At 47.7% G+C, this 12709-nt stretch overlaps 1 protein-coding gene across 1 annotated transcript; it reads right to left on the reverse strand.

Moving 5' to 3' along the window:
- Positions 1–62: 62 nt before the first annotated feature.
- LOC139446546 (uncharacterized) lies at positions 63–4313 on the reverse strand. The gene is made up of 3 exons (XM_071227847.1): positions 1409–4313; positions 590–1165; positions 63–418 (listed from the first exon to the last, which is right to left on the reverse strand). Exons 1-3 carry the CDS (start codon positions 4311–4313, stop codon positions 63–65), a joined length of 3837 nt encoding a protein of 1278 aa, XP_071083948.1.
- Between the last annotated feature and the right edge of the window lie 8396 nt (positions 4314–12709).

Genomic DNA, 12709 nt, shown 5'->3' on the forward strand with positions numbered 1-12709 from the left:
GTTTTTTTTTTCTGTAAGGGGTTCATGTCGATTCAGTTTCGATCCCCTTGTCATGAAAAAAATTATAGAAAGTCGTCTCTGTACCCAAAGGGGAGCGTGTCTACAGGTAGGCCTGTGGTTTCGTCGTAGACGACACGTCGCTTGTCGTACACGGTACGATAGTCTTTTCGGGTGGGGCGGGTCACGAGTGCGTTTTCGTGCCGAGGTCCTTTTCGAATGATCTGATGAGGGTAATCCAAACTGATTTTCTCTTCCTCCTCTTTCCCAGACCGTTGTCCCAGTATCAGTCCTTTCATGGTGTCAAAGTTGAGATGGCGTTGGTTTCGGTAATTCAAAGTGAACCCTCGCACTTTGCAGGTCGTGCGCGTTCCATCGGGTCTGGGGTTCATTAACTCATAGCCATAGTTTTTGGGACCTCCTGACACAAACGTCTTGATGGTGTTTCCGTCCAGTTCATCCGTAAACTCACCCAACGAATGACCCAGCTCTGGATTCGCGTCGTGGGGTCGATGAATGTAAATGACGCTGTCCGTGTCAAAGTACAAGACCCTGCGGCCCACCAGGGCAAGGGTCTCGTACAGCTTGAGACGTGCTTGGGCGGTGACCCAAGCAGCGATGGCGACATTGAAATGAGAATGAGGGGTTTGGAATTCTTTCCGCTGGGTATAGGTCACATCCACCATGTGTTCGTTGACAACGGTCACATCCTCGATGGTATTGCGGTCATCCCTCCACAAGGCAAAGTACTGTGCAGGATCGTTCATATAGACGTTCTGACTGTAGTCTACCCGTTGCCCAAACTTGCCCCAGAGCGAATTCAGTTGCATCTTGGCAATCGTGCGGCGTCCTGGATTTTTTTCGATGCGGTCCTTGTCCAACCGAATGCCTTCTTTGTCGTAGATCTCCTGGATGTAAGCGTCGTGATCCGTACATCCTTCGGGGTATCCGCTGGCTTCGAGCTTCTCCTTGAAATGTCGATCGATGTAAGTGTCAAAGAGTCCCACTTGCTGGGTGTCGGGGTCATGCTGTGCAAAGGTGTCAAAATGCCAAACGTCGTAGATCTGAAGCACCCGGTAGTCATACTTCTTCACGGCTTCCTGGAGTTCTACGGTGGCGTACGTCCCCACCCATGACCTCTCTTCGTCCGTGTGCTCGCAGGGGGAGTCTGAACGGGTATCGGCACACGTACGGCACAAAGGACAGAGCAGTTTGCCGCCCGATCTGTAAGGCAGTAGCGGATGGTAGAGTCGTTTCGGGGGTAGGACACGGCATTGGATCAGGCCTTTCAGTTCAAACAACGTGTCCACAGGGGGTTGATGGAGAAGGGTCGGGTGTCCCGTGGGAAACGCTCCGGTCTTACAAATGTAGGGATAAAGGGAACAAATATCAATGTACTTGATGGTTTCACCTTCTTGGGCTTCGTAGCATAATCGCGTGGCATTGGTGCGTCCTCCATAGAAGGCGTCGCGAGGGTTGAGCGGCCCGGGGACGTGATGACAGTGGGGTCCCTGCAAGAAAGCACGTAGAGCGGAGTCCTCTCGTTGCATTTTCGTAAATTCGTGCTCCCACAGGGCGACGACCCGTTTCACCTCAGGGTGTTGACTCAAGAGACTCAAGCGGTAGTGGGTGTCGGTGTAACGGGCTCCCAACGACGTGCCCAGGACGGGATGCGGTTCTCCACGTCGGGTCTTGTGACAGGTGTTGCACCCATGCCAGAAACAGCCCAGGAATTCGTAGACGGTGCCTGTCGCTGGATCGTACCCATCCACGCTGTACCGATGTTGGCCCTCTCCACAGGTGAACTCTTTTTCACCGCCATTCCTGGCGTGCTGGAGGTGCAGATGGGGGTCCCTTTCCATCAGAGAGTGGAGCCAGTGCATACAGGCCTGGGAATAGTTTCTCTTGGGTTGGTAGCCTTGAGGTGGAAGAATGGCGATGGTATTGGGTTTCAGGTCGTGTTTTCGGAAGGATTTCATGGTGAACGCAGCAGCTGTCATCACTTCCACAAAGGGATCCATGCCCACCGAGTGGATGGCGTTCTGTCGGAAGTCAGCGCATCCCCGTCTCAAAATGTCCACATCGCTCTGGCAGTAAGCTAAAAGTTCTTCTTGTAAGTCGAACAAGGCTCCTTCTTGCACTTTTTGGGTATGCCACTGGAGGAAGGCTGAGCGTTCCGCGGGAGACATGCCATCGGGATCGTACGTGACGGCTGGTGGATAGGGACCTCTGTAGGTCTGGTTGACTCTCGTATTGAAAAAGTGTGGAAAGTACCCTTTCTTCATTTCTTTCAACCCAAAGCTCTTGGGAAAGGCTTTCAGGGGGTAAGGGATGAAATTTAAGCTGTCTTCGAAACACAGCCGTCCCAGGGTCATCTGTAAAATTTGTTGGCCATGTCGAATCTTGGTGGGGAGCGTCACCAGGAGGGGGGACAGGCCCTTCAGGATTAAGTGTAAATCATAGGATCGTGCATTGTGGGCCATCACATAAATGCGATCCTCCTTCGGGACTGTATGGCAGGAGGTGTTCTTGTTCTTTGGCTTCTTTGTTTTCTCCACTTCCATGGCCTCTTCCACCTCCTCCACCTCTTCCGTCTCCTCCGCCTCCTGCTGGGGTGATGCATGCCGTTGACGTTTGGCAGCGTCCTTTCTTGAGGGGGTGCCATCCCGTTTTCTTTTTTTCCCCAGGGGGGCTGTTGTCCCCTTGCGTGTGCTGCCCTCCTCTTCCTCCGGGTTGGGCTTCTTCTTGGGTATTTCACACAACGTGGTCAACCACACACACACATCATGTCGCGTGGTGGGCCCTCGAAACACGATCTCACGGCTGGGACCATACCCTTCTTCTCTCCATGGGCAGTGTTCGCACAAGTTCTTACTCACTTCACTGATGCATCGTCCACATCCTAGTTGCACCACGCACAAATTTGGAATGTGTTCCCCCGTGTCTTGCATGCATTCAAAATCGTAGAAGACGTATTGGACGTCGTCTCGTACGTGATGTTGTTCCTCTTCCCCCTCCTTCTCCGTTTCCTCTCCCCCCTCCCCCTCCTCCTCCTCCCCCTCCTCGTTTTCTTCACGGAGAGGCGTCATGTAACAGCGATGGTCTGGGGTCATGGGTTCTCGGCACACCAAGCAGGGATGTTCTTCGTCGAAGCACTCGTGGTGAACCATGGGGGTCTCCAAGACGCGGACCAGCTGAAAACAGTTCGGGCACCTGTGAATCGATTGACAGGCGCTGGGTTTTCCCTCTGACGGTGACTGGAGATGTCGGGTGTAACACGTTGGATTGGGGAACCAACCTTGACATGTCAAGCAAGGGATCCCGAGTTCTTCCTGGGGTCCGCAATAGCTAGAGTAGAAGCAGCGGTGACAGCGGTATTCCTTGGTGCAGGGATGTTTTTCGGGATGGTCGTAACGTTTGTCGCAGCGTTCGCAGTAATGGTCAGACCCGTAAAAAGCGGACATGGAAGTGATGACATCGTAGTGCTGATCATGATGGTATAAATGCAGCACCCTGGCGTGAGGTGGAGCCTCATCACACTTGTACAACAGTCTCTGACCCACCTCTTGACTGTAGACTTTCAGTTGATAATGCAGGAGGGTCAAGGCCCGTCCCACGCGTGCGAGGTCGTCCAGCCCCCGACAGGGACCTTCAGGCAGGCCAAGGCGTCGAAACAAGGCCCGTGCCCGTAGGCCTTGAACGTCGACGCGATTCGTTCTCGTCAGTCTCACTAACTGGGCTTTCCATGCTGGGGTCAGAGGGTGAGGCTTGTGGGCATAATGCTGTGCCACCACCAGGGCCCGTGCCAAACAGGATTGATCTTCGTTCTTGATCCGTACGATGCACCTTTTGCGTGTTAAAAAAGCTTCGAGTCCAATCACGTTTTTCACCCGGGGAGCACCACTGCCCGATCCTAACCTGTCGGGATCTGCGACGTGTACTAAAGTCACATCCATGGTGGCATCGATGTTCAGGTCTTTGTTGGACTGTTGGACTTTTTCCACGGCCTGCAAAATATCCGGCCCATGGAGATCTTCAAAACGTCGAAAGGGAATCCGTATGGGGGTGTTCAAAGCGGGATGATCGATACCTAGACCAATACGATCTCCCTTCTGACCTGACATCTGTTCATAAAAGTCATCGATCACCCTGTCAAATAAAGCTGGCAGTTCCAGGGGGACGCGTTCCGGTGGTACGGTGTCCAAGTAGTCTGGGTTGAAAGTCAAACGATAGGTATGATTAGCAGTTCTTAACCGTCTGGAGCGGGTGGTATCTTTCCTCTCCAAACGATAGGGCGTACTTTGGTTGCTCGTCATGATAGCGATGTGTGTCTGATGAACGTCTGTACTCTAAGAGGGTCTGAACGTCTGATGGATGGACAACCCTTCCCCAAAACAGGATCGAAATCGGACCAATCCGAAGCCTGGATTGTCGACCAATCAGAAGACAGCCTCGACCAATCAGAACACAGCACCCGACCCGAGTTGTGCTTTCTCTCCCATGGTAAAATCCATTTCCTATGGAAAAGAAACACAGGGGTCGGGTCGTTTTGGAAAACCGAGGTGCAGGCCAGGCCCCGAAACGAACCAATCGGTGCGTTGCGTTTTGGACCAACCAGGAAGCAGCCCATTTCGATCCGGTTCTTCCCCCATAAAACAAGAGTGGATTCGAATGGGTCAGTGTCACTTGTAAAATTGATGTGATAAAATCAAGAATGGCTGAAACAAAGAAGAGTGGTACGACGACGACGACGCGTGGCGAAGATGTGGGAATGGAGGGTACAGATACTCGTGGATGTTGGAGTAAGAGTCATGCCGAGGAGGCGGTGTCACTGCTCAGTCAAACGCCATCGCACTATTATCTGCGCTTTGAAAGAAGGCTCGCTTCGTTTGAGACGTGGCCCACGCAAATGTATCAGACTGCTGAAGAGATGGCTCATGCGGGCTTTGTCTACACTCAGGGTGCCGATGGTGTGTGCTGTTTCCAATGTGGTGTGCGGCTGAGACAATGGGCACCCCACGACAATCCTTGGGCGGCACATCACAAGTGGTCCCCAGACTGCGATTACCTCAAGCTAACCGGGCTGGTGAAACACCAGAAGCAACTACAACTACACTATCTCTGCGAAGAGAAACAGAGGTACACGAATGACGTAGCAGAGCCGGTTGCCTAGGAGGACGACGTTTCCCGTGTCCTGCGTTCCCGTTCAAGTTCCCGTTCAAGTTCCTGTTCATACGGCCCTTTTCAGGGCCACCCATCTCACCCAAAAGACAACTTTCTACCTTTGCTTTGCCAACCCCAACCCCAATTTGAAAACACACACACACACACACACACACACACACAGGGCACGACGTTTGCATGGCAACACACAAAGTACATGACGTTCACATCGTGACACGAAGTCCATGACGTGTGCAAACTTAACGTCACGTAGGTGTATCGATCTTTCTCTATTCATCTCAATACGACACTACTCAATACACACACACACAGGACACCATGTTTTGCCTGACATTCCGATTGGCATGGGAGTGACACACACGTACATCATGTAGGCATTCCCACGTTCATGTCTACCTATGAAGGTCCACCTTCCTTTAGCATTCAGACGACCGTCTACCTCAAAAAAATACCAAGGCTACCCAAGAAGAAAAAAAACCGGATCGAAATCGGACCAATCCGAAGCCTGGGTTATCGACCAATCAGAAGCGGCGCTCGGGCCATGGCGGGCTCTGATTGGCCGAACCGGGGTTGTGCTTTCTCTCCCATGGTAAAATCCATTTCCTATGGAAAAGAAACACAGGGGTCGGTCCGTTTTGGAAAACCGAGGTGCTGACCAGGCCCCGGAACGAACCAATCGGAGCTGCGGCCTGGCGAACCAACCAGGAGGGAGGATGTCAGTACCTCTCCTATAAAACAACAGTGGATTCGAGTGGGTCAGTGTCACTTGTAAAATTGATTTAAAAAGAAAGCATCATCATGAGCAACAGCAACAACAACAGCAACAACATCAAGTCTGAAAACTGGGATTTAGAAATCGCCACAGTGAAACAACCTGTGCCCCTGTGGAAAGAAGCATCACCACCACCACCATGGTCTCCAGCATGGCAATGCGACAGATGCCAAGGGGGCCTGCCTGTGTACGCCCTTGGTACAAGGGCACGGGATGGGACTTTCGAATGTGTGTACTGCGGCACTGTGCTGAAGGACACCTACGTGCGTCGGTTAACGCACACCGGTAGGTGTCCTGTCAGACGTCAAATGAAAGTCCACCCGTGCCTTTGCACGTTGGCGTGCACATGCATGTAAACATCAAAACGGCCCTTTTCAGGGCCACCCATCTCTCCCGAAAGACAACTTTCCTCCTTTGCTTTGACGACCCTCCCACCCACCCACCCACCCACACCATGAACCCGTCTCCTCCTCCTTTCCTTCCTCCCTCCCTCCCTTCACCACCACCACCCTCCCTCCCTCCCTCCACCACCGCCACCCCTGGAGGCGCGCGCCACCGGACACGGAAGCGACGCCCTCTTGGAGGCGCGCGCCTCCGGACACGGAAGCGACGCCCTCTTGGAGGCGCGCGCCTCCGGACACGGAAGCGACGCCCTCTTGGAGGCGCACGCCACCGGACACGGAAGCGACGCCCTCTTGGAGGCGCACGCCACCGGAAACGGAAGCGACGCCATCTTGGAGGCGCACGCGCAGAGTCCCATCATGCACTGCGCAGGTCACGTGACCGGAAGTGACGTCACAGAGGATGTGCCGCCATCTTGGTTCCATAATCCTGAGTGGTTCCATAATCCTGAGGTGGTTCTATACCGAGGTACTTAACTACTAACAATGGCATTAAGATTTGTTTTGTTTGTTTGGTTTGTTAAACGCCGCACTCAGCAATATTCCAGCTATATGACGGCGGTCTGTAAATAAACGAGTCTGGACCAGACAATCCAGTGATAGATATCATAAGCATCGATCCGCGCAATTGGGATCGATGACATGCATCAACCAAGTCAGCGAGCCTGACCACCCGATCCCGTTAGTCGCCTTTTCAGACAACTATAACTATAGTCACCTTCTACGGCAAGTATGAGTTGTTGAAGACCTATTCTACCATTCTTCAAGGGTCATCTGGCTGTTGAAGTATCTTGTTGTTATAATGATTTTCCTAGCTTCTGTCTAGTTGCGATCCTGCGAGATGTTTGTTTACTTAATGAATTCAAACGTTTTACAAAATTGCTTGCCGCAGCGCTTTTTAAAATGTTTAAGAGACGACAGTCGTCACCATGATTATTAAACTAACCCTCTCTGTATCAGTCCTTTCTTTTTCTTTCGTTGTTGAATCGAGAAGTTTGTTATTGTTTCCTGTGAGTCTTCGGATTCCGTAGCTTAATTTTCCTCCTCTCACATTATATATATATATAATATATATATGAATAATATTATCCTTTTTAAAAAAAGAAACTTGACATAGATGTAAAACCACTTTTTGACAAATATCTGAAATAATTACATTAAATGAGAACCAAATAAGTCAAACAGAAAGATGATGTGTCTATAATTCGCGAAAACACATGCAAAACACATAAACGTAGCGTTTGGGGATCAATTTGACAGCTTCATCCAAACGCAACCGCCTGTTAAAAAACGTGCAGCACAGGATCCCCCCTCCCCCCCCCCCCCCCCCCCCCCCCCCCTACTGAATGGGTTTAAAAATCCACATCAACGGCTGTTCATACAGTCCTTATAACGACAGTAGAGGAGGTGACAGAATGCCAAGACTGAATGCAGCTCAACGGAAGAACGCCATTGGGAGATTACAAGCTGGAGCAACTCAGCAAGAAGTGGCCAGGCACTTTGGCGTATCCAGACAGCCAATCTCCGCACTGTGGACCAGATACAACAACAGCAACAGAGTTGACGACAGACCAAGGTCAGGAAGACCAAGGGTGACAACCCAAGCACAAGATCGATACATCCGGCTCCGACACCTCCGAGACCGCACTACCACAGACACGTCTACAACCACACTGATCCCTGGGGTACGCAGAATATCGGATCAAACGGTACGCAACAGACTAAGGAAGGCTGGACATTTTCCACGAAGACCTGTTTGACGTCATGTATTGACCCCACGTCATCTGGCGGACCGTCTGCTTTGGTGCCAACAGTGGGCACGTGCAAGGTGGAGAAATGTACTGTGTACTGACGAGTCCCGTTTCCTACTCTGACGTACTGATGGGCGCGCACGTGTCTACAGACGCCCCAACTGTGTGCAGCAGGGTGTCCCGTTGGGCGGCGGGAGTGTCATGGTATGGGCCAGAATTCATCACGGTGGTAGGACGCCTCTCATGCATGTGGCAGGTGCATTGACAGGTGTGCGTTACAGAGACTTGATCCAACAGCCTTACGTTCTTCCTCACGTCAACGTTCATGACGGACAGTTCCAGCAGGACAATGCTCGACCGCATATTGCACGTGTTTGTCAGGACTTCTTACAGCACAACAACATCCAGACATTACCTTGGCCAGCCCGGTCACCAGATTTGTCCCGATTGAGCATCTGTGGGACGAGTTGGATCGACGGGTTCGCAGAACACTTCCGGTGCTTCTTGATACACTTCAGCATGAATGGCAGCACATCCAACAGCGTGTTATTGACAACACGATTAATGTTTTGAACATTGTGTACATTGATCTTCAAACAGTGTTTCAATTATGGTTTCTGCATCCTATTTCGAAACAAACGCATTATATTACATTTTGAAAGTCGGTGTCAAGTTTCTTTTTTTGGAGAGTATATATATATATATATATAATTTGTTTATATTGAACATAGTGTCTCATAAGCCAATGTCTAGCTGGACGCACTCCATACACTTTTTGTCATATGTGCATCGATTTTATATTGTACATGTTTACTTGAATAAACATTTTACTACAACTACTGTTTGGGGAAGCGAACAGCATATAATTGGATTTAAAAAGAAAGCTTTTACATCCATCAAAACAATTCTATAGGGAATCGATTTGCGTGTTAGGCTACGATGACTATTTCATGAAGTTAAAGATGAGAGTTCGAACCCATCTCTCTACCAACTCGTTTATTTCGCTCCATCAATATCGTGATTGTTTTCAAATCGGGGAACTGGGTAGGGACGTGTTGAGTCTATATGACCTGTGGCGGTAATCTTATCATCTGCTACAAAAATTTCACAGCTATTCAAAAAGAGAAAACTGAGCACCAAAGAAATGCATCTGTTTTACTACGTTCAAAATTGCCTGGTATTGCTTGTACTTACTCTGGGGTATTTGAAAATGTGTGCATTTTCTGCAAAGCTGTTTCAAAGTGTGTTGCGAATCATAGAGAAACACTTGGAAGATGCAATAGTTTTGATGCTGAAGAAAAAATAAAATCTGCTGCTGAAACCCTGTGTGACCAAGCACTACTTGCTCAGATTTGTGACGTAGATTTCATATTGAAGGAAGTACAGTATCACCATTCTTGTCGTAGGCTTTACCTCAAAAGAGCACAAAATATATCCATCCATCATGGAGCATCTATGGAGCACTCTGACAACAGCAAAGAAAACCTGACCAACAATGCACATGAGACAGCCTTCAAGACGTTGCCACTCTATGTTGAACAAGAAATTATTGTTAAAAATGGTGCTGAATACCTCACATCTCTGCATAAACAATATGTGACATTCCTTGGGAGTGAATCTAAATACAGTGCACAGAAGGTGGAACCTAAATTGCTGAACAAGTAAAAGAAGGAAATAAAGAATACCAATTCCTCCAACAGAAAAGGAAAAGTAATTTTTTCTTCAAGTCTATCAAATGAAGATGCGGTCCTGTACGCTGAGGCACAAGCAAATTCCAATTCTGCACGTGTAGTGGATGCAGCTTCTATTCTGAGGCAGGAAATAATCAGGATGTGAGATGCGTCAAAGGATCTACCATTGCCCTTGTCAGCACAAGTTATAGGAAAGGGTAATGGCCAACCCTCCAGTGATTTAATGCGATTCTTTAGAACATTGTATACAGGCTCTCCAAGGCCCAAAGATCCACCAAGTGTCAAGGCTGAGAGATGCATCAGGTCATCAGCAGATGACGTTCTCTACAATACTTCAAATTGAACTATCAAACCATGTAAACATCTAAATCTTGCACCTGGGCTTAAAAGTATTACTGGCAGCAGGAAAGTAATTGCGATTTTGAATCATTTTGGACACTGTGTAGGGTATCACATAGCTGAAATGTTGGAAACGGAGATGGCAACATCTGTATCACAAACTTAATCACCACTTCCAGATGGTCTCCTTCATTCACCTGGACTTCACACTGGCACAGCATGGGACAATTATGATGAGAACACAGAAACTCTATCAGGTCCTGGGACACTTCATGACACAGTCGGTATATGTTACCAGGATATTCCAACAGCCCCAGTTACACCTGAAGATGTTCCAACACATACATCTTTTAAAGCAGGAGGAAGAAAGAGATCATTCCAAGGAGAACAACCTTACATCCAGCCCTACATGAAGACGCCTAGGATTCAAAGGTTTGAGTATCCATTATCCGAAGATGTTGAGAAACTTCTCAATGCAACAGAAAATAGTTTGAATCCATTCAGTGAAGCAGGTCCTATTGTATCAGTTCTGGAAAGGCTGTACGAGATGAAATAGCCAATGATCTTGTTTCTGTGCTACAGAAAGGAGAAGAGTGGTACAAGCAATTTCAAGATGGCTGTTTCAGTGATGCTTGTCGGTTTCAAAAACCTATTCCCAGACGTAAAGTACAAACTTTTGCTTCTGAAGCTGTGAAACTTTCATGCACAGCTAAAGATAAGAAGGTAAATGAGCTGAAATGCACAAGTGATCTGTTTGGAAGACTACTGTACCTAGCTACAACCTCAAACATCAACCTGCAAGAAGTCTTTCAATATCCCTTGACTCCAGTACCTCTTTGCTTTGCCCACATTGGCGGCTCTCTCAACAAGACTGACAAATCAAAGCTTCTGTACTGTCTTGAAAAGAAGGTCGAGGATCACTCACAAGCTGTCACTCTTGATGTATGCATTGTTGACTGGATGTTCTTTGTACAGTCTCTCACGAATGTACCTCTAAGGTACAAGGATATTGCCCAAACAATGCTTATTGCGCTCTGTCGAATGGCCAAACGTGTTGAGTTTGTGTGTGACACATACAAGGGTCCCATCCATTAATGATACTGAACGGCAGATGTGTGGTCCGACTGAATTTGAAGCCTTAGTGACAGGTCCTCTCCAGATTAGACCAAACGAATTCCATCAAGCATTTAGGTCTCCAACGTTCAAATCATCGCTCCTGACGTTTCTTGTAGAAGAATGGGCAAAAGATGAATATAATTCAATATTGTCAGGACATGAACTGTATGTTGCCATCGACAGTGTGTGCTATGTTTTCACAGCCTACAGTGGGCAAGTTGTCAGATCACTTGTTTCCCATCTACAGTCTGGCCACGAAGAAGCAGATACAAGATTGATATTTCATGCATGCAGTACCAGCAGTGACCTAGAATCGCCAAGGATTTCAGTCAGAGCATCTGATACAGACGTCATGGTCCTTATACTGCACCATCTGAAACGAATGAATGGTTCTCATGTATGGATGGACATAGGAAATAGTAGTAACAACACCAGACGCTACATTGATGTCAATGCAGTAGCTTCAGCTATTGGGAAGGATATCTGCGAGGCTCTTCCTTCTTTCCATGCATTCACAGGTTGTGACTAAACTGCAGCATTTGCCAGAAAAGGAAAATGTCGTCCATTACATATGTTGGAGACATCAGATGCATTTCAACAAGCTTTTTCTAATTTGGGAAGCCAAGACGAAATCACAGAGGAAGTTGTCAACATTATCGAGCACTTTGTTTGCATGATGTACAATAAAGGTGACATTTCAGATGTCAACGAAGACCGATATTGTATCTTCAAGGACAAATATGCACCTCGTTCTAAATCAGGACCACTTGATAACGTTAAAGGCTGTGATCCATGTGCCATCTGGAAGAACGCTCATATTGCAACTCCGGATGAACATGGTTGGAAATTGGTGGATGGCTCATGTTCAGTCATCTGGTATAGCGGAGACCAAATGCCAACCTCAATACACAGGAAGCTTGATACTTTCTCCTCAGATGACTCGGATGAAGATGAGTTTTCTAATCTGTCTGATGATGACACAGATAACGAGAGCAGTGACTCAGACATTCATTGACGAACATGAACAAAGACATACTGAAAATTGTTGTGTGCAGGATAAACAGTGATATCATTCAAGAAAATTGTGAGATATACCACTTACTGGTGAAATTTGAAAGACGTTTTAAGAACTTGAATCAAATTTTACATTCTACTCACGAATGATAGCTACAATAGAAAATTTTGAAGGAGGGGTTATCTCCCTTTGGTGTATTTAAAATATTATAGAGTATTATAAAAGTAGCACTAGTTTACGTTTTTGCCAGAAAATGAATAACCTTTGCAGTGTTTTATACTGGCTATGCCCCATGCTAACAAAATTAACATATGTTTCATGAATCCAATCAAAAGTTGAAGTTTACAAATCATTAACTCAAATTGCCATTTTGACTGTAAAAAATATATATAAATTAAATACAATTTGTCAGTTTTTTGTTTTCATAATAAAACATCATCTTT

Source organism: Haliotis cracherodii, unplaced genomic scaffold, assembly GCF_022045235.1.
Source record: "Haliotis cracherodii isolate W230 unplaced genomic scaffold, xgHalCrac1.p SCAF_6, whole genome shotgun sequence".
Lineage (NCBI taxonomy): Eukaryota > Metazoa > Mollusca > Gastropoda > Lepetellida > Haliotidae > Haliotis > Haliotis cracherodii.